Source organism: Diabrotica virgifera, chromosome 3 (genome assembly GCF_917563875.1).
Source record: "Diabrotica virgifera virgifera chromosome 3, PGI_DIABVI_V3a".
In the NCBI taxonomy this organism is placed as follows: domain Eukaryota; kingdom Metazoa; phylum Arthropoda; class Insecta; order Coleoptera; family Chrysomelidae; genus Diabrotica; species Diabrotica virgifera.
The window spans coordinates 236200047-236226466 of record NC_065445.1 but is presented as its reverse complement, the minus strand read 5'-3'; the positions used below and the strand labels follow the sequence as shown (position 1 = coordinate 236226466).

The following is a 26420-nucleotide window of genomic DNA, read 5'->3' as shown; positions in this document are numbered from 1 at the left end:
ATTCCGATATACAGGGTGATTCATTAAGAATGTCCAATCTCTGAGTTGTAGATTCTAGACCTCATAATAATATTAAGATTTAACCCAAATCACTTAAATAAAATATGGCTCCTTACTGAGTTACAGAGTGTTTTATATAAAAATTTAAAAAAATATTTTTATCCAGTACTTTAAAACTATTCCACGTATCCTTATCATAATTGGCAAAAAGTGTGAATACTATAAACTCTACTAAATTATGATAGATCAACGTTTCTAGCTACAACCAGAGGCGTACGACAGGGGATAGTAAATGGCCACTGGAGGAATTACTATTTTAGCGCAATTTTTCGATTCTTTAATACTTTCGATGTAAATATAGATTCTTCACTGGTAACGATAAAGTCATTAGTTTTCAAGATATTTTAAATTAAAAATGAAACGGCATAGTTATTTTAATTAATGTAGTGTGTCGTTTTATTTTTATCCACAAATATCTCGAAAGATAATGATTTTATCGTTACGAATGAAGGGCATATTATTTACATACAAAGTATTGGAAAATCTAAAAATTACACTAAAATAACAATTCCGTCAGTAGCGTAGAATTCGGTCAGAGTCTGACTGAAGACTCAACCAGTTACTTTCCCCTGTCGTAGTTCCTCTGGTAGTTGCCAGAAACGATTATTCAACATAATATAGAAGGCTATTATACGGTACCTACACATTCTGCCAATTATGATAAGGATACGTCAGATAGTTTGAAAGTACTGGGTACAAATAATTTTTAAATATTTATCATTATCAATCATATTATAAATTAATGGAAATAACTGTGCCGTTTCATTTTTAACTTCAAATATCTCGAAAACTAATAACTTTCACGTTACCATTACTAGTATATTATTTACAAAGAAAGTGTGAGAATCTAAAAATTGCACCAAAATGGTAATTCCCTCAGTGGCTAGAATTTGGGAAGGGTTAACCAATCACTCTCCCCAGTCGTACGCCTCTGGTAGTAGCTAGGAACGTGTGTTTATCATAATTTGGTAGGGTGTATAATGGCCAGACTTTCTGGAAAAGTATAAGGATACATCCAATAGTTTTAAAGTACCTACTGGGTAAAAATAGTTTTTAAATTTTTAAATAAAACACCCTGTAACTCAGTAAGGAGCCATATTTTATTTATAGTGCAGTCACTGAAGGTTTTCACCTCCGATTTCGTTGAACATCCATCGATTTTCATGAAAATTTGTGAGCAATTAGAGGATACCTCAAGGAACAAAGGTGACATGATGCCAACTTGCGCTTTTACCCTGGGGGTGGATGCCACCCCTTCTCGGGGGTGAGAATTATTTTATTAAAAATAATACCATAAGTCGATAGAGGGACAAATTATAACAAAATATGTTATATAAAGTTATTAAAATAAATCAACACTTTTTGAGTTATTAAAGACCAAAAATTTTATTTTTTTGTAAAAAAATGCATGTTGTAAATCGGTTTTTCACGTATAAATCAAAAACTATAAGCTTTTACAAAAAAGTTATTATTACTGAAATTTAAGATAATAAAAAACTAAATACACTCCTTGCTAAATAACTAAACTAATGTTAGTTTAAAGTGAGTTATTGACAATTGAATTTGTATTTTTTTCGACGAGTACTCAAATCTAAGTATTTAAGCTTAAATAACGGGAAAACGATGCAATGTATAAAATATTCCTGCTAAAAATTTGTCAAAGTACTCCGGAATACCTATCAAATAAGTTTCAGAACAAGGTAATAGCGTCAAAATTAAGCAAGTTATAATGAAAATAAAAGAACCGTTTCGATTTTTTTAGGAGAAAGTGAAAAATAAAATATACGCCATTTCCACAAAAATTAAAATTTATAGCAATCCTTGCAAGAACTTCTTTATCATACTTCTCTATCATACTTTATCATACAGAACTACTTTAGCATAAGTAGTGTTTTCGATAATTTTGGCCAGTTTAGAATGCATATTTTTGAAAAAAAGATATAATTTAAAGAAATCATGATTTTTAAAATTATTGTAATTCTCATATTCTTTTGATAATAACTCCAAAACTACTCAATATACGTACAAAATTATATATAACCAAATTTTAGTTTTTTCTATGCCAAATATTTTACCTGTTTTACTATTTCTATAGGGTAAAAAATAACCGAGATAGAAACGTTTAAATCTTAAATTTTGCTGTGGGAACCATGCAACCGAGGTCATTTAACCTTTTATTCTTAAAAAATTAAGGGGTTTAAAAGATTAAGTTTAACGTGTTTAGATAGAACTTGGAATTTATTTTCAAACAGTTTTTAGATGAACCTGATAACGTAAACATGACCGGAGTTATTAAAAAAAAGATAACAACATTTTTTGGAAAAATTTTTAAAAGATAAATTTTGAAATAATTTTGGAGCAAAATTGGTTTGGAGAAAATGTTTGAAAAATAGATATTTTTAATAGTCCTGTCGCCAGGGGGGTACAACGGCCTCCTTTATTCAGATGGACTTACCCAAGTTTTTTTTATGTATTTTGACCCGTAGAGCACGAATATTTTGGGTAACAGTTGATCCGGGTGTCGATAAGTTTGTTATAAACAAAGAACTTGAGGAATTACATAACAGCAATTTCTCGCAAAACAAAACATTTTTTTTTTGTAATTTTTGGGTCATTCTAAGTCAATAATGTTCTTACAAGTTTTTTCGTAGGATGAATAGTATTCGAGATAAACGCGTTTGAACTTTAAAAAAATCGAAAAATTGCAATTTTTGAATCCGAATAACTTTTGATTAAAAAAGAAAATAGCAATTGTGCTTACCGTATTTGAAAGTTCAAGCCAAATTATATCGGTTTTAATTACTTGCATGCTAAAAATTTATTATTTTATTGTTAAATTAAGCTATAAACACATAGTGTTTCTCGTGGAAATACATGCGTTTTAACGCATGCTACGTAGAAATAGCCTCGCTTGCACTTGTACCTGCTCTACCTACTCGTTCGATTTTAAATGGGAGATCATTGAAAACATCACTCAAACACTATGTGTTTATAGCTTTGATTAACAGTAAAAAAATCAATTTTAGCAATACAAATAATCAAAATCGGTATAATTTGACTTGAACTTTCAAATACGATAAGCAGAATTGCTATTTTGTTTTTAAATCAAAAGTTATTCGGGTTAAAAAATTGCAATTTTTCGATTTTTTTAAAGTTCAACCGCGTTTATCTCGATAACTATTCATCCTACGAAAAAATTTGTAAGTACGTTTTTTGCTTAGAATGACCTAAAAAATACAAAAAAATGTTTTCTTTTGCGAGAAATCGTTGTTATGTAATTCCTCAAGTTCTTTGCTTATAACAATCTTATCGACATCCGGATCAACTGTTACCCAAAAAATTCGTGTTCTACGGGTCAAAATACATAAAAAAAACTTGGGTAAGTCCATCTGAATTAAGGAGGCCGTTATACCCCCCCCCCTGGCGACACGACTATAAGTACTTTGACAAATGTTTAATAAGTTTATGTTATTAAATGCATCAATTTCCCGTTATTCCAGCTTGAATTCTTAGAGTTTTTTACTCGCCGAAAAAAAATACACATTCAATTACCTATAACTCACTTTAAGTTTGCATTAAAAGGTTTTTCTAGTAAGGAGTTTATTTCATTTTTTCTTAACTTTAATTTTGATAATAATAATTTTTTTGTAAAACTTACACTTTTTAAGTTATTGATGAAAAAATGGTTAAAAACATGCATTTTTCTCAAAAAATATTAAAATTTTTGATCTTTAATAACTCAAAAAGTTTTGTTTTATTTTATTAACTCTATATAACAAATTTTGCTTAAAATTTTTCCCTCCATCGAATTATGGGGTTATTTTTAATAAAATAATTTTCACCCCCGAGAAGGGGTGAAAGCGACCCCCACCCCCAGGGTAAAAGCGAAAGTTGGCAGCATGTCACCTTTGTTCCTTGAGATATCCTCTAACCACTCACCAATTTTCATGTAAATCGATGGAGGTTTAACGAAATCGGAGGTAATAGCTCATATCCACCTTCAGTGACTCCACTATTAAGTAATTTGGGATAAATGTTAATATTTTGTGGTCTAGAATCTACAACACACAAATTGGACATTCTAAGTGATACACCATGTATACGATTGTATCAATGAAATTACTCGTTTCAGAATAACAATATTATAATTAGCAATATGAGGCACATCTGCACAAATTAGGAATAATTAATTCATCAGTATGTTTTTGTGATAATGTTTCGATTAGAGATTTAAACCATATTTTCTTGGAATGCAAAATTAACGAGAGATATATAAATCAATTATATTACAATTTACGACAAACACAAGTTCATTTTCCAATTAGTATAGAATATCTACTAAGTTGTCATAAAATGGAAATATTTAAATTACTCATAAACTACTTGAAAGAAACAAATATAATCATTTAAGTGAAATACGTATAAATATAACAAAACTAATAAATTGAGGTAAAAATAAAATAAAAATCTGTGGCTAACGGACTCGCATCCAAGCCATTTTTTCACATACACACACACACACACATAATTAGCAAATTTCTCCTCAATTAACATTAAAACTTACAAAACCAAATAATGTAGTTCAGTAATAGTACTCAGCTGACTAATTGCTTGCCTACTATTCGGAGGCGTATAATTGTTATAAGTGTCTCGACAGACTGTATTATGTGTTCGTATAAAGGCAAAAATCTTATTATGTAGGAACTAAGTACCTACATTTTAAGACCGTATTTTCTATATAAATATTTAGTGATATATTTGAGCAATTTATGAAATTAAAATTTGTAGTAGCTTCTTAGTATTTATACTAAATTATTATTGTTTTTTTGTACAAAACTGGATGATGTACTTATATTGAAGTTAACGGACTTAAAATTTTTATTAGATAATATGTCACTAGGCACGCATCACTTGATTAACTAATGTCGGTAAAGTCAGCAGCACCACTTCATAAGACCAAATTCAGACTAAGACTATATTTTATTGCTAATTTATTGCTAATTTATTACGCAAAGGAAAAATTTATTGCTGTAGCCGTTTCCGAGAAACAGTGGGTGCTGCTAGCTTTACGGTAAAGCTAGCAGCACCCACTCTATATCTCGGCAATGAAAAGGAGTACAGGGATCACTTTAACGGCATATTTTATTGCTATTTAATTGCTCTTGATTGGTATATTAACCAATCCTGAAAAGCTACCCCATCATCGCCTAGCGTAAAACTCACCCCCAAAATGATTATGAAAATCGAAAATTAAACCCAAAGGAATTAACTGCTAATATATTACGGAAAGAAAAAATTTATTGCTGTAACCGTTTCCTAGAAAGAGTGGGTGCTGCTAGCTTTACGGTAAAGATAGCAGCACCCACTCTATATCTCGGCAATGAAAAGGAGTACAGGGATCATTTTAACGGCATATTTTATTGCTATTTAATTGCTCTTGATTGGTATATTAACCAATCCTAAAAAGCTACCCCATCATCCCCTAGCGTAAAACTCACCCCCAAAAAGATTATGAAAATCGAAAATTCAACCCCACGGAATTAATTGCTAATTTATTGCTAATTTATTACGGAAATAAAAAATTTATTGCTGTAGCCGTTTCCGAAAAACTGTGGGTGCTGCCAGCTTTACGGTAAAGCTGGCAGCACCCACTCTATATCTCGGCCATGAAAAGGAGTACAAGGATTATTTTAACTACATATTTTATTGCTCTTGATTGGTATATTAACCAATCCTAAAAAGCTACCCCATCATCCCCTAGCGTAAAACTCACCCCCAAAATGATTATGAAAATCGAAAATTAAACCCAAAGGAATTAACTGCTAATTTATTGCTAATTTATTACGGAAATAAAAAATTATCGTAAAGGGGGGGGCCGAAAAAAAATCTATCCTTAGAAAAACTCCAAATCATCAGATTAAGATAAGGTAAGTTAAGTACATGCAAAACGATTGTTGGAAATGGAAAATTAAATAAAAAATGGAAAGTCACCACTAAAATGGAAACTTTACTTAAATTTTTTTGGTTTTAGGACCTACTCTTCACAACTCAGTAGATCGCCAAAGCGCTCGAGTGACTGCACATTTAGCACACTTTCCTCCCCTACTATTAGTAGGTAATTAATACCTCGCATTTCACTTTTCAGGCTTTGTAGTTTTGACCGATATCTCGACTTTTGGAGTGAGTTTTTTGCTAGGGTGAGTATTAATAGGGTACTTTTACTAATATAATATATGCCGCTAAGATGGGCCCTATAATAGTCCTTATCATTGTCGACAATAGTCGAGATATACCTATGATTGTTTTTACCGTAAAGTTGGCATAACTATCGCTTCTTAGAAATGGATACAGCAATAAATTTTTTCTTTCCGTAATTACTTAGCAACCAATTCCGTGAGGTTGAATATTCTAGTTTCATCATTTTTTCGGGGGTGAATTTTGAGCTAGGGAATGATAGGGTAGTTTTTCGGGATTGGTTAATGTATAACAAGAGCAATTAATTAGCAATAAAATATGCCGATAAGATGGGTCTTGTACCCTTTCCCTTACCGAGATATAGCTGGGGTGCTGCTAGCTTTAGTGCTTCTAGCTTTACCGTAAAGCTAGCAGCACCCACTGTTTCTCGGAAACGGCTACAGCAATATTTTTTTTCCTTTCGTAATAAATTAGTAATAAATTAGCAGTAAATTAACAATTAATTCCTTGGGGTTGAATTTTGAATTTTCATCATTTTTTCGGGGGTGAGTTTTGCGCTAGGGGATGATGGGGTAGTTTTTAGGGAATGGTTAATATATCAATCAAGAGCAATTAATTAGCAATAAAATATGCCGTTAAAGTGGGCCCTGCACTCCTTTTCATTGTCGAGATATAGGGTGGGTGCTGCTAGCTTTACCGTAAAGCTAGCAGCACCCACTGTTTCTCGGAAACGGCTACAGCAAGACATTTTCTCTTTCCGTAATAAATTAGCAATAATTTAGCAATTAATTTCTTGGGGTTGAATTTTCGATTTTAATCATTTTTTCGGGGGTGAGTTTTGCGTTAGGAGATGATGGGGTAGTTTTTAGGGATTGGGTAATATATCCATCAAGAGCAATTAATTAGCAATAAAATATGCCGTTAAAGCGGGCCCTGTACTCCTTTTCATTGTCGAGATATAGGGTGGGTGCTGCTAGCTTTACCGTAAAGCTAGCAGCACCCACTGTTTCTCGGAAACGGCTACAGCAATCAATTTTTTCTTTCCGTGATAAATTAGCAATAAATTAGCAATTAATTCCTTGGGGTTGAATTTTCGATTTTAATCATTTTTTCGGGGGTGAGTTTTGCGCTAGGGGATGATGGGGTAGTTTTTCGGGATTGGTTAATTTACCAATCAAGAGCAATTAATTAGCAATAAAATATGCCGTTAAAATGATCCCTGTACTCCTTTTCATGGCCGAGATATAGAGTGGGGGCTGCTAGCTTTACCGTAAAGCTGGCAGCACCCACTGTTTCTCGGAAACGGCTACAGCAATAAATTTTTTATTTCCGTAATAAATTAGCAATAAATTAGCAATTAATTTCTTGGGGTTGAATTTTCGATTTTAATCATTTTTTCGGGGGTGAGTTTTGCGCTAGGGGATGATGGGGTAGTTTTCGGGATTGGTTAATATACCAATCAAGAGCAATTAAATAGCAATAAAATATGCCGTTAAAATGAGCCCTGTACTCCTTTTCATTGCCGAGATATAGAGTGGGTGCTGCTAGCTTTACCGTAAAGCTAGCAGCACCCACTGTTTCTCGGAAACGGCTACAGCAATAAATTTTTCCTTTGCGTAATAAATTAGCAATAAATTAGCAATAAAATATAGTCTTAGTCTGAATTTGGTCTTATGAAGTGGTGCTGCTGACTTTACTAAACCCGTGAGTAATGGCCCGTGAGTAATGAACGATTACTCACGCGTAAAGTAATGGGTCTTATTATCTGCTCAAAAATAGTGAATAATCAGCATGTTATTATACGGTAGTAGAAAAATTGCCTATACAAATCTAAAGACTTGGTAAATAGATTTTAAATAATCTGTTCTCTATACAGTGTGATTTATTAGTGGGGTAAAACTCCTTAGATCCGTTAGGTATAGTAATAGATAGCGATAAAGGTTAAAAAAAAATTGTAGCCAACTTTGAGCTCTACATTACAAAATTAGTTAGAATGTTACAGGGTGTTCTATAACATAGTGGCAGACCAAATTTATGTTTTTTTAAATGGAATACGTTTTATTTTATATGCGAAATCTTCTTAACTTTTCAATTACAAAAATATAAAATTTAGTATGTTATACAGGGTATTTACAAGTTATATATCCAATTTTATATGAAAATTATAACAAGTTCAACTCACTGTATAAATAAAAATAAGCAAAAAAGCAATGGATTATTGATGCCATATTTGTCCATTTATTGTCAAAATTTTCATAATATTGATATTGCTAATTTTCTTTATATTGAATACAGGCTGAGTCAAAAGGCAAGTACATTATTTTCTCAGTATTTTTAAATAGAACACCCTGTATTTTATATCACTAATGTACTTTAATTTTTATATGTCAAAATTTATTAGTTTTCGAGATATTTTCATTTCTCAGAGCAAATTATTAATTAGGCATTCCAAATCACGTGATATAATATGGCTGCTGGATGGCGAAACTGTCATCCATAGGCGTATCCAATGTTTAAACCACTTCATATTTAATTTGCTATCACAATTTCACAAATTTCGCTACACAATTAACAAAAAAACAAAACCAAACAGGATATTCTTTACCAATTTGTCAATATTCAATGTAAACATTAGATACGCCATGACCACCCCCCTTAACTATGTCTATGGGCATGTCAGTTTAGCCATCCACCGACCACCACTGACAGTTCATTGGAATCCCTAATTACGGGTCTAAATGTTTCTTTAAGTAAGCCATGGCTGAATTGTCTAAAACTGACAATTTACTATTACTGATTATCAATCTGGTAATAAATGTAACAGTGTATCAAATACAGAAAGAAATATAATTTATTAGTAATAAATTTTAGAAAAAGAAACACAATCACAAACAACATTTTTAAAATAACTAAAAACTACTTTTGTATGTAAGTATAAGAAATAAAGAAAGAAAAATATTGTATTAATTATAAATTTTACAAAAAAAAACACAGAACCAAAATAGAAAATTTTGTAAAAACAATTTAAAACTACTTTTGTATGTAAGTTTAACAATGTAACAAATAAAGAACGAAAAATAATTTATCAGTAAAGAATTTTACAAAAAAAAACATGAACATAAAATACAACATTTTTAAAAAAATCAAGAGCTGCTTTTAATAAAATATTTCAAATATTTAATTACATAAGTTGTTCAAAATGACCTCCTAACACATTTATGCATGCCTAAAAACGGTCATTAAATGAGTTATTTACACTACGAAGCATTTGTAAATTAACACTTCAAAATACACTTGTTATATTTTTCATCTCATCTCTTGTTGTTGGAGGCATTTTATAACCTTTAAGTAATAAATTAATAAAAACTAATAAATTTAGATATATGGAATGTTAAATATAAATTAAAGTATGGTAATGGTACTTTTCGATAGTAATATATACTATAGGGTGTTCCATTTAAAATTACTGAGAAAATAATGTACTGGCGTTTTGACTCACCCTGTATTAAATATAAAGAAAATTAGCAACATCAATCATTTGTGCAAATTTTGACAATAAATAAAAAAAATATGGCGTCAATAAACCGTTGCCGTTGTGCTTATTTTTATTTATACAGGGAGTTGAACTTGTTACGATTTTCATATAAAATAAATTGGTTATAACTTTGTAAATACCTTGCGTAACATACCAAAACTTTATATTTTTGTAATGGAGAAGTTAAGAAGATTTTGAATATAAAATAAAATACAGGGTTTTCCATTTAAAAAAACGTAAGTTTGTTCTGCGACTATGTTATCGAACTGTAACATTCTGACTAATTTTGTAATGTGAAGCTCAAAGTTGGCTATAATTTTTGTTATTAACTTTTATCGCTATATATTACTATAACACATCTACGGAGCTTTACTCCACTAATCAATCACCCTGTAGGAATAGAAACATGCCATTGTAGGTAAAAAACAGTTACCACTTATGAGATCAAGCAACTTTTTTAAAACAAAATGATCTTTTCAAATTTCCTTTTTAGATTCTTCCTGCACTCTCAGATTTGACCATAGTATTATGCAGCTGCTGCATTTTCGTGTTGCAAAGAAATTGAGAATGTTTATACATTTTTAATTCATTTACTCTTTTGTTTGAGTATTAAGGAAAGTTTCTTGTTGGAGCTTTTACCACGCTGAGCAGATGTATTATTTAAAATGCTCTCATCTTAATTTCCTCGGCATCCTGTAAGATTTAAATTTTGAAAATCTCAGGAGGTGTAACCCAAGAAAGTATTCCACCTGTTGTCAATCTGGTGGTATGAAGAAGATATTTATTGTCGTTTCCTCTGCTACTTCGATTGATAAATTATTTTGCTTTTCGGTAAATGGCCCTAGTTCATCCGTGACATTTCTTTCTTTGCAATTCGGAAAGGCCCAAAGTGTGGTACGTGGAAGAATCTGAGAGAGGAGGATATGGGACTACTGATGAGGGGAAACAACCCCCGAAACCGGTATAGACTCTTCCTGCACTCTCAGATTTGACCATACTTTTATGCAGCTGCTGTATTTTCGTGTTGCAAAGAAATTGATAATGTTTATACATTTTTTTTCCTTTTCTTTTAATTATAAACATTTTTAACACGTTTCTAGGATGATGTGACTTGTGTATTCAGCCCATTCTCCGACATACAAAAGTCCTGCACTGATATATCCGAAGGAAGACCAACCTGGCTTGCCGTAGAAGCTTACAAAAGAGGGAATCAAGAACAAAGAAAAATATTAGAGAACCATTATGGTGTCAACAACAAGGCATCAGTTGCAGAAGTTTATAAAGTTTTTACACAGTTAAAGCTAAAGGAAGCTTATGACGAATTAAAGGAAGATTTTTATGAAGACATGCATTTTAAGATACATAATAAATTACCCAAATGTATACCTCCAAAATTATTTATAGATTTACTAGATTTTGTTGTAAATGACAGATTTAAGCTTTAATGTTATAAGCTTTAATGATGTAATGTCATATAACTGGAGAAAATAAAGAACTGTTAATTTAAGCTATTTTCTAAAGTTTGGTTTTTTCTTGCACTGCCTATTTAATTTTGTACTGCATACTAATCTTCTGCTTAGTATTAATTATAAATTAAATTAAGCTTTTATTTATGTAATTTTACTTAGTAAAATTATTATAAACTCTAAATTAACGCAACTGTGTTTTATTCCTTATAGGTTCACAACCTTTCCGTGGTCCTTTTATGTGTATAAAATCGTTTATAGACAAGCGATCCCAACAAATAATGTTAAATTGATGAAAAAATAAAAAAGAATTAAAAAAGGAAAAAACACCGATAACAAAAAAAAACAGAATAAACTGTTGAATTAATGAAAAAATAGGTAAATAAATAAAAGAAACTGAAAAATGTAGTATATAGTAACTGAAAAAACCTTAGCAAAAAATACGAAGATTTAACCTAAAACACTTAAATAAAATGTGGCTCCTTACTGAGTTACAGCGTGTTTTATCTAAAAATTTATTAATTAATTGTACTCTGCACTTCAAAACTATTTCACGTATCCTTATCATACTTGGCAAAAAGTGTAGGTAATATACACCCTACGAAATTATGATAAACAAACGTTTCTACCTACTACAAGAGGCGTACGATAGGGGATAGTGAATGGTTGACCCTTCCTAAATTCTACGCCACTGGCGAAATTGATATTTTTGTGCGATATTTGTATTCTCCCATACTTTCTATGTAAATGATGTATTCTTCATTAGTAACGATAAAGTCATATTTTTCGAGATATTTGAAGTTGAATATGGAACGGCACAGCTGTTTTGTGTTATGCACTGTGCTCCTTCATTTTTAACTTCAAATATCTCGAAAACTAATGACTTTATCGTTACGAATGAAGAGTACATCATTTACATAGAAAGGATTGGAGAATCTAAAAATTGAGCTAAAATAGTAATTCCGCCAGAGGCGTAGAATGTGGAGAGGTTCAACCATTCAATTTCCCCTGTCGTACGCCTCTGGAAGTAGTCAGAAACGTTTATTTAACATAATGTAGTAGTGTTTACACTACCTATAAATAGTTAATATTGAACCCAAATCACTCAAATAAAATGTGGCTCCTTATTGAGTTGCAGGATGTTTGATTTAAAAATTTAAAAATGACCTCTTTGTACCCAGTACTGTAAAAGTATTTGACATATCCTTATTATACTTGCCAATAAGTGTACGAACTGTGTATTCTGCTAAATTATGTTAAATAAACGTTTCTCGCTACTACCAGTGGCGTACGACGGGGGAAGTGAACGGTTGACCCTTCTCAAATTCTACGCCACTGATGGAATTGCTATTTTAGCATAATTTTTATATTCTCCAATACTTCACATGTAAATAATATACTCTTCATTTCTAACGATAGCATCCTAAGTTTTCGAGATATTTGAAGTTAAAAATGAACGGGCACAACACATTAAATAAAAACAGCTATGCCGTTTCATTTTCAATTTCAAATATCTCGAAAACCAACGGCTTCAGCGTTACGAGTGAAGAGTATGTTATTTACATAGAATATATTGGAGAATCCAAAAATTGCACTAAAATAGCAATTCCGACAGTGGCGTAGAATTTGGAAAGATTCCAAATTAAGCTGAGGTCCCTCCCCTCCTCCCGGCTAATTTTTCTGGCAGTGACAGAGCTGTTCTTGAAGAAATCAATTGTCTGTGTATTTTAGATGTACCTATGACAACGTCAAGCGAATCGCGCTATACAATACCGTATTATAATTCAATATCGCAATACACCTATTAAAATTGGTGAAAGCAACCTTCTCAACAACGTATAAAGTGTAGAACAACGTATGAAGAATTTTCCAGGAACAGATAGGACTTCGACATGGAGATAGCCTATCGTACGTTCTATTCAACATTGTCCTAGAGTGATCTATGAGAGAATCTGGAATAACAACAAAAGTAACCATTATTAAGAGAAGTGTATGAATAATAGCGTATGTGTATGACATCGATATTATAGCAAGAAGAAAGGCGGACCTGGTCGAATCGTTTACGGCATTGGAAGCCGCTGCAAAAAGAATGGGGCTACGTCACAAAATAATAATTAAGTAGCAAACCCCGAAAGTCTAAATGTTGGAACATACAATTTTAAAGAAGTAAGAGAGTTCATACATCTAGGCTCATAACTCATAACTTATGTATATATCTAGACTTATATATCTAGCAAATGGAGCAAGTCTAATAAATCTATGGATTAAAGAAACTTTTAACATTAATCGTAGTCACAAAAGGGAAGAAAATATTGATATAGAGAACTATTTTTTCAGGCTTTTTCAGAAAACTGGACGATTAGAGGAATGATGAAGAACGTTTGGGCTGTTTAGACAAAGACATATTTATAAAGACGTGAAGGAAAACGGATTACTAGTGAACATAGAATTGGTAGGTTTATCAAAATAAGCAGGTCTCGAGACATATTTATAACCGAAGATCAGTTGGAGTGAGGAGAACGGGCCGGTCCGCATCAAACCTTTCCGTATATGTATTTGGAACCTACGAGTTTTCTATTGATTCGTTGCAGCATGCAGTCATATTTTAACCAATAGGCAGCGAGGTCCCAAACGCATATACGGAATGTTATTCGGTTCCAAATTCATATACGGAATGTTAAATATTCGTACACCGAAAAAGATAAGTTTTTATTAGAGTCTGTTAAAAGGAGATTCATTTTAAAATACTTGTTACTGTATTATTAAATAAAAATAAAACAATTATAGTATTTGGAATGTTATTTGGTGCGAAATTCATAAATACGGTATGTTAAAAATATTCGTAGAACAAAAAGACGATTTTTAATAAAGCCAATTAAAGTAAGACTGGTTTTTAATAGTATATTATGCAACGAGCATTTAGTGATGGTCATTATGAAGCGAGTATAAGGGATACGAAACGAGCCGCCTAGCGGCGAGTTTCGTATAGAGTACGAGATTCATAATGATAATTAAATGCAAGTTGTTTACACGATTTTTTCTATAATCATTCACAAAAAAATATATTCAAATTTATTAATTTTGTAACGCAAACAAATTAAGTATTTTGTCAGTCTGACAGTGTGTCTACATATTGAGAACTGTCAAAGAGTATGTATTTGGTTCGCCATTGGTTCCTGCGCGTGTGCCACCTTTATCGCAAATGTCATATCGCGATTCTATTGGTTAAAATCTGTATCCTAATGAAAATATGTTTCAAAATGAAGTTCATTATGATACAGGTAGTGACATCATAATTGATATATTATACTATGAGAATAGAAAAATGATTTTTAATGTATTATTAAAGATCCACAAGGAAAATGGTTTTCCTGTAGTTGGATGTATACCATATAATACAAAAAAACGAATAAATTCCTTTTAAAAAGTCTATATTTAAAATCCCTAAAAAGGGCTACATCACAGAACTAGTTTTAGATTGATTGACCAATCATCATCAGTGCTTTCCTAAAATGAATATAACCTGATAAAATGATACAAAGGCTTTTAAATTTTGACTACGTTTAAAAAAAGTTGTAGGTTATACTCACGTGACCTTACCATGCTAACCACCAAAATATAATATTACAAATTTTATTTACATATATTACATAATTAGAAATATTTTGGTGTTTAGCATGTAAGATCACGTGAGTATAACGTACAACTTTTTTTAACTGTAGTCAAAATTTTAAAAACTTTGCACCATTTTATAAGGTTATATTCATTTTACGAAAGCACTGATGATGATTGGTCAACCAATCGAAAACTAGTTCTGTGATGTAGCCCTTTTTAGAGATTTTAAATATAGACTTTTTATAAAGGACTTCATTCGTTTTTTTTGTATTATATGGTATACAGCCAACTAAAAGGAAAATTTTTTCCTTGTGGATCTTTAATAATACATTAACAATAATTTTTCTATTCTCATACTCTAATATATCAATTCTGATGTCACTACCTGTATCATAATGAACTTCATTATGAAACATATTTTCATTAGGATACAGATTTTTAACCAATAGAATCGCGATATGACATTTGCGATAAAGGTAGCACACGCGGAGAAACCAATGGCGAATCAAATACATACTCTTTGACAGTTAACAAACTGTCAGACTGACAAACTACTTAATTTGTTTGCGTTACAAAATTATTAAATTTGAATATATTTTTTGTGAATGATTAAAGAAAAAAACGTGTAAACAACTTGCATTTAATTATCATTATGAATCTCGTACTCTATACGAAACTCGCCGCTAGGCGGCTCGTTTCGTATCCCTTATACTCGCTTCATAATGACCATCATTAAATGCTCGTTGCATAATATACTATTAAAAACAAGTCTTATTTTATTTGGCTTTATTAAAAATCGTCTTTTTGTTCTACGAATACTTTTAACATACCGGATTTAATAATTTCGCACCAAATAACATTCCAAATACTATAATTGTTTTATTTTTATTTAATAATACAGTAACAAGTATTTTAAAATGAATCTCCTTTTAACAGACTCTAATAAAAACTTATCTTTTTCGGTGTACGAATATTTAACATTCCGTATATGAATTTGGAACCGAATAATATTCCGTATATGTGTTTGGGACCTCGCCGCCTATTGGTTAAAATATGACCGCGTGCTGCAACGAACCAATAGAAAAGTCCTAGGTTCCAAATACATATACGGAATGTTTAGATGCGGCCGTTCCATAGGCATGCTTTAACACTAGAAGCACCAGCATTTCTGCATACCTAGAAGTACAGCAGCAGTCAAAATGACGGGTATTAGAAGTTTCTATCGCCAGCCGTTTTTATATTCTTTTTTACTTGATAAAGACCTATACTGAGTTAATAACTAATAATAAAATACATATTTAGGTAATTTAAATAAATCACTTAATTATTTAAGCACAATTTATGCAGTAGTAAAGTTTTTCAATTTTGCTTGTACAAGACCCACACACAATTTTTTTACATAATATGACAAATTTCACATGTTTTTCCCTTTCACTTTCACATGCTACGTCTTCTCTGCTTTTTTTTATGGTGATGAATCGTGGACCTTGAACGAAGATATGAGCAGAAAATTGGAAGCATTCGAGATGTGGCTATATCGGAGAATTAATACTTAAAATCCAGTGAACTGACCGAGTCACAAATTAAAAGGTTCTTAGAAGAATGTAGAAGAACCGAGAGGTACTGACCACCATCAAATCTCGAAAGTTACAGTACTTCGGACACAATATGCGAAATTATTCCAGATATGCCCTTCTACAAGCCATCCTACGAGGAAAAATATTTGGAAAACGGGGCCCAGGAAGAAGAACATCCTGCAGATAAGGTAAAGATTTCCATGATGATCGCCAAAATTCGTCACGGATAGGCACATCAAGAAGAAGACTATGCTCAAAATATTATATACCCAAGTGAATACATGAATAGAAGCTACTAATATAATATAGTTGCTAACCTGATGTACTAGCGCTGTAGTCAAGTAACTCCTGTCCTATGGTGTCGATGGAGGAATTCTATAATTGCTTTAGCGAATTTCTCTTACTTGGTTGGTAATCATTCCTAAAGAGGTATTGGAGTCTGCATTAGAAGTTGAAATAGAAGTACTAAGCATCTCTTCAATCTCAACTTCTTCTTCAGAATCGCCACCTGATAAATGTCCATGATCAACTTTATCAGGCACATACTCGTCAATTTCATTATCGGATACATTTTCATCACATAACTCTACTTAAAATTCATTATCTGACAAATTCTGTAAACACTCCCAATAGTTCCTGCTCAGTCAAATATCGAATCTCAAATACTCAAAAAACTACATCATCATCATCATCAATGGCGCTACAACTCTTCGTGAGTCTTTGCCGCGTTTACTATTGCCTTCCCTGTTTGTCGGTCCTGTACCACTAGTTCCCATTGTCGCACTCCCATTTTCTCTAGATCTTCTTTGACTGGATCTTTCCACCTTTTTCTAGGCCGCCCTACAGACCTTCTTCCAATTGGAGTTTCCCAGAACACATTGTTTACAAAGCGATTGTCGTTACTGCTTATCACATGCCTACTCAAACTACCTAATAACATTTATTTTCGATGCATTTTATACATAAAATAAACACCCGTGTTGAGCTGGCCCCCCCCCACTTGCAAAAATTAAAAAACAAATAGCCCTGATTTATGAGCTATTTATGAGCTCTCATATTCCGCAAACTAAAAATTTTGAGCTCGTTCCACTGAGCAGGAATTTAATACCCTAGTGGGGGGGGGTCTGAGTCAGCCCCCCCACTACTTAAAAATAGGAATATTGAATCGGTTTTTGCGGCAGAATTACGAGCTATTTATGAGCTCTTGAAATTATATACTTTCGATTTTTGAGCTCATCCCCTTCACCCCCAAACAACCCTTTAATTGATTTAACTTAAGAGAAAGATGCTGAGAAAACTTAAAATATATCGTATTGCGGATATAATTCATATAGCTTATATACTCTAAGAATAAACTATTAAATCAAGAGCATTTCGATTATTGAGCTACAACCCCTTCGCAAGAAAACCACCCTATCTTCCCGGCTTAAGAGAAAGTTGTACTTAAAATGCATTAAACTAATTATTTGGCGACTACATATCATTTAATAATTTATAACCTTCCAAATTACGCGCATTTAGATCAGTAAATTGCAATTTATTTTGTATAGTGCAGTCACTGAAGGTAAAAATAAACGATTACATTCAATTTCGGTGAACCTTCATCGATTTTCACGAAAATTGGTCAGTAGTTAGAGGATACGTCAAGAAACAAAGGTGACATGGTGCCACCTTGCGCCTTTACCCTGAGGGTGGATACCGCCCCTTCTCGGGGGTGAAAATTATTTTATAAAAAATAAATGCACAAATCAATAAAAGAACAAATTAAAAGCAAAATTTATTATATAAAGTTAATAAAATAAGTCAATACTTTTTAAGTTATTAAAGATCAAAGATTTTAATTATTTGTGAAAAAAATGCATGTTTTGAAGAGGTTTTTTGTAAATCACTGAAAAACTTTAAGTTTTTACAAAAAAGTTAATAGTAGTTTAATTCGTATATCTTATATTCTAAGAATAAACTCTTAAATCACGCGTCTTTCGATTATAGAGCTACAACCCCTTCGCAAGAAAACGACCCCATATTCCCGGCTTAAGAGAGAGTTGTTCTTAAAATAATTTAAATTAATTATTTGGCGACTACATATCGTTTAATAATTTATGAGCTTGCAAAATATACGCATCTCAATTATTGAATTGCCATTTTCTTTCTATAGTGCAGTCACTGAAGGTAAAAATCAACTATTACCTTCGATTTCGGTAAATCGCCATTTATTTTCACGAATTGACAATAACAACTTGGGGTTTTAGCCTGTGGTGTATGTCACCCCTTCTCCGGAGCGAAAATTACTTTATTAAAAATAACCCCACAAATCGAGAGAGGGACAAATTGTAAGCAAAATTTGTTATATAATGTGATTAAAATAAATCAATACTTTTTGAGTTATTAAAGATCAAATATTTTAATTTTTGGTAAGAAAATGCATGCTTTAGAGCGATTTTTCATAAATGACTCAAAAACTGAAAGTTTTTACACAAAAATTTTCATCACTAAAATTGAAGCTAATAAAAAATATAATAAATTGCTTACTTGAAAAACCCTTTAATGTTAATTTAAAGTAAGTTATTGGTAATTAAATGTATATTTTTTTCCGCGACTGTTCAAATCTTTGGGTTCAAGCTTAAATAAAGGGAAAGAGATGCATTTTATAACACTTAGGTACTAAATACTTGTCAAAGTACTTAGAAATACCTATGAAAAATAAGATCCAGAAAAAGTTGATAATATCAAAATCCGCTCACCAATTTTCGTGAAAATGAATGGAGATTTACCGAAATCGAAGGTCATAGTTGATTTTTTACCTTCAGTGACTGCACTATAGAAAGAAAATGGCAATTCAATAATTGAGATGCGTATATTTTGCGAGCTCATAAATTATTAAACAATATATAGTCGACAAATAATTAATTTAAATTATTTTAAGTACAACTCTCTCTTAAGCCGGGAATATGGGATGGTTTTCTTGCGAAGGGGTTTATTCTTAGAATATAAGCTATACGAATTAAACTATTATTAACTTTTTTGTAAAAACTTACAGTTTTTCAGTGATTTAAAAAAAAAACCTCTTCAAAACATGCATATTTTCACAAATAATTAAAATCTTTGATCTCTAATAACTTAAAAATTATTTACTTATTTTATTAACTTTATATAATAAATTTTGCTTTTAATTTGTTCTTTTATTGATTTGTGCAGTTATTTTTTATAAAATAATTTTCACTCCCGAGAAGGGGCAGTATCCACCCTCAGGGTAAAGGCGGAAGGTGGTACCATGTCACCTTTGTTTCTTGACGTATCCTCTAACCACTGACCAATTTTCGTGAAAATCGATGAAGGTTCACCGAAATTGAAGGTAATCGTTTATTTTTACCTTCAGTGACTGCACTATACAAAATAAATTGCAATTTTCTGATCTAAATGCGCGTAATTTGGAAGCTTATAAATTATTAAATGATATGTAGTCGCCAAATAATTAGTTTAACGCATTTTAAGTACAACTTTCTCTTAAGCCGGGAAGATAGGGTGGTTTTCTGGCGAAGGGGTTGTAGCTCAATAATCGAAATGCTCTTGATTTAATAGTTTATTCTTAGAGTATATAAGCTATAGGAATTATATTCGCAATACGATATATTTTAAGTTTTCTCAGCATCTTTCTCTTAAGTTAAATCAATTAAAGGGTTGTTTCGGGGTGAAGGGGATGAGCTCAAAAATCGAAACTATATAATTTCAAGAGCTCATAAATAGCTCGTAATTCTGCCGCAAAAACCGATTCAATATTCCTATTTTTAAGTAGTGGGGGGGCTGACTCAGCCCCCCCCCCCCACTAGGGTATTAAATTCCTGCTCAGTGGAACGAGCTCAAAAATTTTAGTTTGCGGAATATGAGAGCTCATAAATAGCTCATAAATCAGGGCTATTTTTTTTTAATTTTTGCAAGTGGGGGGGGGGGGGGCAGCTCAACACGGGTAAAATAAACAAAAACTTCACAGAAAAGTAGAACAAAAAGTAGAATACCTCGTCGTTGGACCGCATTTTTCTAGGTATAGATGTATAGATCAACATATATATTCAAAATGTAATTTTACTAGTTACCTGTAAAAGGGAAATTATAATACATACTCAAATAAAAAATATTAAAGTTCCACATTATAAATTTTGTAAAATAAATATGAATGAGTAATACAGAGGGTCAAAAAAAGAAAGCAGTTAAAATGACTGCTCTGGTGCCTCTAGGTTAGGGTGACCAAATCATAAATCTGAAAAAACGGGACACATCCAAGGAACAGTAACGCACTTAGAATTTTTCTCTGGGGATGGTTGGCTTGGTCATCGAAATGTTTTCGATATTTTATATGTTTCTAATGCCCTGGGGGAAAAGGGGTCTAAACCGCAAAACCCTCCTAAGCGCGCCTCTGCCAAGGAAGGTTTGAGGCGATACCCAAACAGGAAGGGGCGATTGAAACATGGTCTTTTAGCTAATTTGGGACCTACAAGTCCTTTTCAATTTACCTTTGAATATGTAATTTACGTACGATCAAGACTGCGAAACAGACAGATCACAAAAAACTCCGCCAGAATGACATGGATCAACAACCCGTCAGAAAAAAACAGGGAAGAATACAAAATAGCGAGAAACAAAGCCAACTCGACAAATTAAAAGAAGAAAAATACTGGTTTCGCTGGAGGATATTAGAAAAGACAGAAATCCATAAAATAAAACAATTTTACAAAAAAGTCAGAGCAAGAAAAAATACCCCATCATTAAATCAAGAGGACTAAAAAACCAAAAGGGAGAAACCGTATTTGAAGACAAATAGATTAACAGAATATGGAAAGAATATTACGAAAAAATGCTATTTACTATGAAGGAAACACACTGAGATGAAGAAGTAAGGCCGTACAAGATAACGACGAAGTAGAAATTTTCACAGAAGAAGTACAAAAACAAATATTAAAAACTTAGGAAACGGAAAAGCAGCAGGAGAAGATGAAATAACAGTAGAATTAATAAAATAAGAACGAATAGAATTACATAAAGAAATAAACCTGCTAATAAAACAAATATGGACAAAACAGACTACCAGACAATTGGAACTCGAGTATAATAGTACTAGGGATGGGAAAAACCTACCAGTTATAACCTAAAACCGGTTTTTTAATTCGACACAACCGGTTTTACCGGTTGTTTTTTGTCCCGGTTATAACCGGTTTTTTCTTTTTAAAGAAATTTCTATCTATTTTCGATCTCAATCATATGTATTATAAATAATATGCGAAGTAATTAACCCAAAACAACCATAATTCAACTTTTATTTACTAATAGAGAACTGGACGAAAGTGTCATATCAGCTTTTATGAAACAATTTTGGGAATAGTTATTTAGATTTAGATAACAAAATGTCTGGCTAATTGGCTCGGCCAAGGCCATCAAATTCACTCAAAAAAAAAAAAAAAAAAAAAAAAAAGATTTAGATGATAATATTTACATAAAAAACTAAGTGATCTGCTTGAAATCGATATTCCAACCATCATCTAAAAAATTGTTTATACTTGAGTACTTGAGACTCTTGTATGAAATGTGAATACCTAAATACGATTAGGAATCTCCGCTATGTAATTTTTAAACAATAAATAATTCTTAGGAAATAAAGGGTACGTATTATACAAACGTATTAAAAAATATTACCTACTGAAATTTTTTGATGGTAACAGAGAAGTAAATAATGAATTGGTTTATCGAATTTATTTTAAGTAAAATATAAGTCATTTGGATATTTTTTTTAAACTCGATAGATCCAAGGGACATTTCGGTAGATCCGTAGGATCATCACTTTTGGGAATATCCCAATTATTGACAACGCAATATACGCCGACGCCGTATAAAACGAGCGACGAATCAGAGATTGGGGACTTTCGCCCATTTTTAGGGTAATTTGAAAGCGCCTGGGAAATTTTTTATAGGTTGAATTGGTTGGGGAATTTTTCGGAAGGAAAATTGAGCAAACTAAAGTGCAATATAAATGTAACATTATAACCTTTTGAGTATTTGCTTTTGATTAAAAAACCCGAAAACCGGTTTTTGGAACAACTGGTTTTTTGACCGGTTATAACCGTCAGATTAAACCGTAAGTAAAAAAAACGGTATAACCGAAAACCGGTTTTTTGTTTAACAACCGCCATCCCTATATAGTACCTATATAAAAAAGTAGATCGGGAGAAGTGAATGCATATTATGAATAACAGAACGGGTTCAGACCAGGGAGGTCGACGATTAATTGCATATATACCTACAGTGGAGCAAATAATTAAAAAATCGAGAGAGTACAACAGAGAAATGCCCTTACCTAATATTATGTATTCGTAGATTTTAAAAGCGCGTTTGATACAATCAATTGGACGAAACTGATGGAGGAGCTAGAGAATGTTGGAATCCCAGAGAATTAAGACATATGCTAACAGTGAGCCTAAAGAACACCAGAGCAAGGATCAGTTTCAAAGGAAAAAATTCTAAGGAGATCAATGTATACAAAGGCGTGAAACAAGGTGATTATATCTCCCCGACACTATTTAATCTGATAGTAATCATAAGGAGGACAAACTTTGCAAACAAAAACATTATTACGGATCAACTTCAACTAAAAAATGACACTTATAAAAGCAGTTGGAAAATTAGATAAGGAAGCGAAGAGAATAGGAATAAAGATAAACCAGCACAAAACAAAATACATGACGACAGGGAAGGATAACACAACAACTCAAAAATATCTAATAACACAGAACCATAAATTTGAAACTGTATCCACCCCTAAAAACCGGAAAAGTAAGAACAGAAGTAAGAATTCTGAAAGGCAGAAAAACATACATATATGCAATTAATAGAAATCTGCTAAGAAGCAAGACTTTTAGTATAATATGAAGTCTATATAAGCCCTATTGATATAGAATGGAAATAATGATGATGAACAAGAAAGAGGAAGATAGCTTTCTGAAATTTGAATGAAAAATAATGAGAACAATACTGGGCCACAATGTAATAAGAGAGGGAGAAATAAGAATGAAAACAAATTCCGAAATTGAAGAAAAATTAAAGAGAGAAAATATGGTCAGATATATAAAATCAACACGACGAAAATACGGGACATTTAGGCGTCCCGAGAGACTTTTTCGGGACCCTGGGACAAATCGTTAAAACACGGGACAATCCCGTTTTTACGGGACGTTTGGTCACCCTACTCTAGGTAGACATCAGCATATCTTAAAAAATAATTACGCTAAGTAACTGTAAAAGAGAAATTATAATCTTCAAATAGATCTAGGAAAGTCATAAATTATCAAGTTTCTAAAACAACTATGAATAAGTAATACAGAATGTCAAAAATAGAAAGCAGTCAAAATGACTGCTCTAATGCTTCTACTGTTAAACCAAATTTAAAGGAATTTTCAAGTTCAGATATTGTTTATTCAATAGAGGAATTTCTCCAAATGCTAATTCCATCTGATTTTGCTAGTTTCTCATTCTGTTTATTTATTTATTTGTCTGTTTACTTTTCTGAAAAATTCTGCACATACTGTTTCACAAAAAAAAATAAAGTGCTTATGTATTTATTTATACCTACATATAAGTATCGTTATCCTCAGGCACTGACTCTCAAGTCTAAAACACGAGACAATTTGATCTGAAAATCAAAAAGACTACAGTAATCTGTTTATAAACATGTTTAATATCAATTAATCTTCGTACTTGATTCCCGAAAACGAGGCCATATTTGTAGCAAAAAATCTCCCGCCTAATTTTCTAATTAAGCTGAGATCCCTCTCCTCCTCCCGGCTAATTTTTCTGGCAGTGACAGAGCTGTCCTTGAAGAAAACTGATGTCTGTGTAGGATAATTATTGCGCCATACTCAAAAAGGTCCGTGATGGGGCGACGGCGACTCCTTGTTATTTACTTTTGTACTTTTGCCAGGCTTTTTAAGTATTTTCCCTGCTTTACACTTTGTTTCCAGCTTTTTTGGAGCTAGTGACTTCTTTTCATCGGGTTTTAAAGAAAGGATACAAAAAAGGATGAGGACAGCGGCGCAACTTTGTTTCTTTTATAGGAGTTTTAGTTAACGAGTCAAGTTTTTGCAGATATACATAATAATTATAACATAATTAGGTTTAACTTTGTAATTGTATTGTAAGGCTTATTAGACCAGTAAGGATCTGTTTTTAGGTGGATGTGAGAGGTGGCATTAAGATTTTTGCGGATAAAGTTAGGTGATAACTTCGTTAATAATAATTGATTTATGCTCCTTCTCAAATATGCCCGGAACATTAATAAAAAAAAATAAAAATTTAAAAATTTCAAAAGATTTTGTTTTTTCTCTAATTTTTTTTCTTATAACTTAAAAACTATTCATTTTAGAACAAAGTCCTATAAGAATAAAACAAAGATAATTAAATTTTCTATCAGATGCGATTGGTTAAAAATGACTTAAATTATTACCCTTGCTTCAAAATAGCAATAAATATAAAATAAGGGGGCAAAACAAGCCTGTCTTTATTCAATGATTTTCCATCACTTCGGTTAGACTTGGAACCTTCCTAATTCGCTCAGAAAATTCTTGTAATGTGCTAAAAGCGTATGCCAAATTTCATTAAAATTGACTTACTAGATTTTGCATAATAATTTTGCAATCTAAACTTTTTTAAAAAAATTAAAATTTTTTAAAATATTGCACAACAAAAACTACAACATACAAAGATTTGTAAATTTTTTTACATATAAATAAGTACTCCACCTATCTAATGCACTTTACAGAATTGAAATCAGATTATTAAGGCAGCCTCAGCAATGTTTTAAATTTAAAAACAATTTTTTGGCTTAGAAACAAATTAGTGCTGTGGCCAGGAGGGGGTGCTACGGGCTCCTTTATTTAGATGGACTTACCCAAGTTTTTCTATGTATTTTGACCCGTAGAACACGAATTTTTTGTGTAACAGTTGATCCGGATGTCGATAAGATTGTTATAAACAAAGAACTTGAGGAATTACATAAAATCGATTTTTCGCAAAATAAAACGTTTTTTTGTATTTCTTGGGTAATTCTAAGCAAAAAATGTTCTTACAAGTTTTTTCGTAGGATGCATAGTTTTCGAGATAAACGCGGTGGAACTTTCAAAAAATCGAGAAATTGCAATTTTTGAACGCGAATAACGTTTGATTAAAAAATAAAATAGCAATTCTGCTGACAGCATTTGAAAGCTTAAGTCAAATTATACCGGTTTTGATTATTTGCATTGCTAAAAATTAATTTTTTTATTATTAAACAAAGCTACTTGTTTATAAGCCAAAAAATTGTTTATAAATTTAAAACATTGCTGGAACCCCTTAAATAATCCGATTTTAATTCTGTAAAGTGTATTAGATAGGTAGAGCACCTCTTTATATGTAAAAAAATTAGCCAACTTCTAAATGGTCTACTTTTTGTTCAGAAAGATTTTAAAAAATTTGAACTTTTTTAAAAACATTTAGATTGCAAATTTATTATGCAAAATTTATTAGGTCGATTTTAATGAAATTTGGTAAACGATTTAAGTACGTTACAAAGAATTTCCTAAGCGAATGACTAAGGTTCTAGTTCTAAGTGCCGCCAAAGTGGTTAAAAAATATTGTATAACAACAGACTTATTTTGCCCCCTTATTTTGTATTTATTGCTATATTGCAGAAAAGGTAATACCTTAAGACATTTTTTACCAGTCGTATATCATACAAAATTCAATTATCTTTATTTTATTTCTCCACGACTTTGTTCCAAAACGAATCGTTTTAAAGTTATAAGCAAAGAAAGCAGAAAAAAATCGATGCAAAACACTTTCAGAAGGAAACATGGGCAGAATACTTCCGATCTCTATTTGCTAAAGGCGACGATAATGAACCACCAACACCTGAAGTTACGACAAATGAACAAATAAACATCGAGGAGGGAGAGG

General features: G+C 31.8%; 1 protein-coding gene across 1 annotated transcript in view; it reads left to right on the top strand.

The window, feature by feature from the left end:
- Window positions 1-11297, top strand: part of LOC126881605 (farnesyl pyrophosphate synthase-like) — a 34527-nt gene extending 23230 nt beyond the window's left edge. Inside the window, exon 4 of the mRNA XM_050645966.1 lies at window positions 10891-11297. Within this exon, the coding sequence (XP_050501923.1) occupies window positions 10891-11235 (345 nt within the window). The 3' untranslated portion in view covers window positions 11236-11297. The remainder of the gene's footprint in view (window positions 1-10890) is intronic.
- The last annotated feature ends 15123 nt before the right edge of the window (window positions 11298-26420 follow it).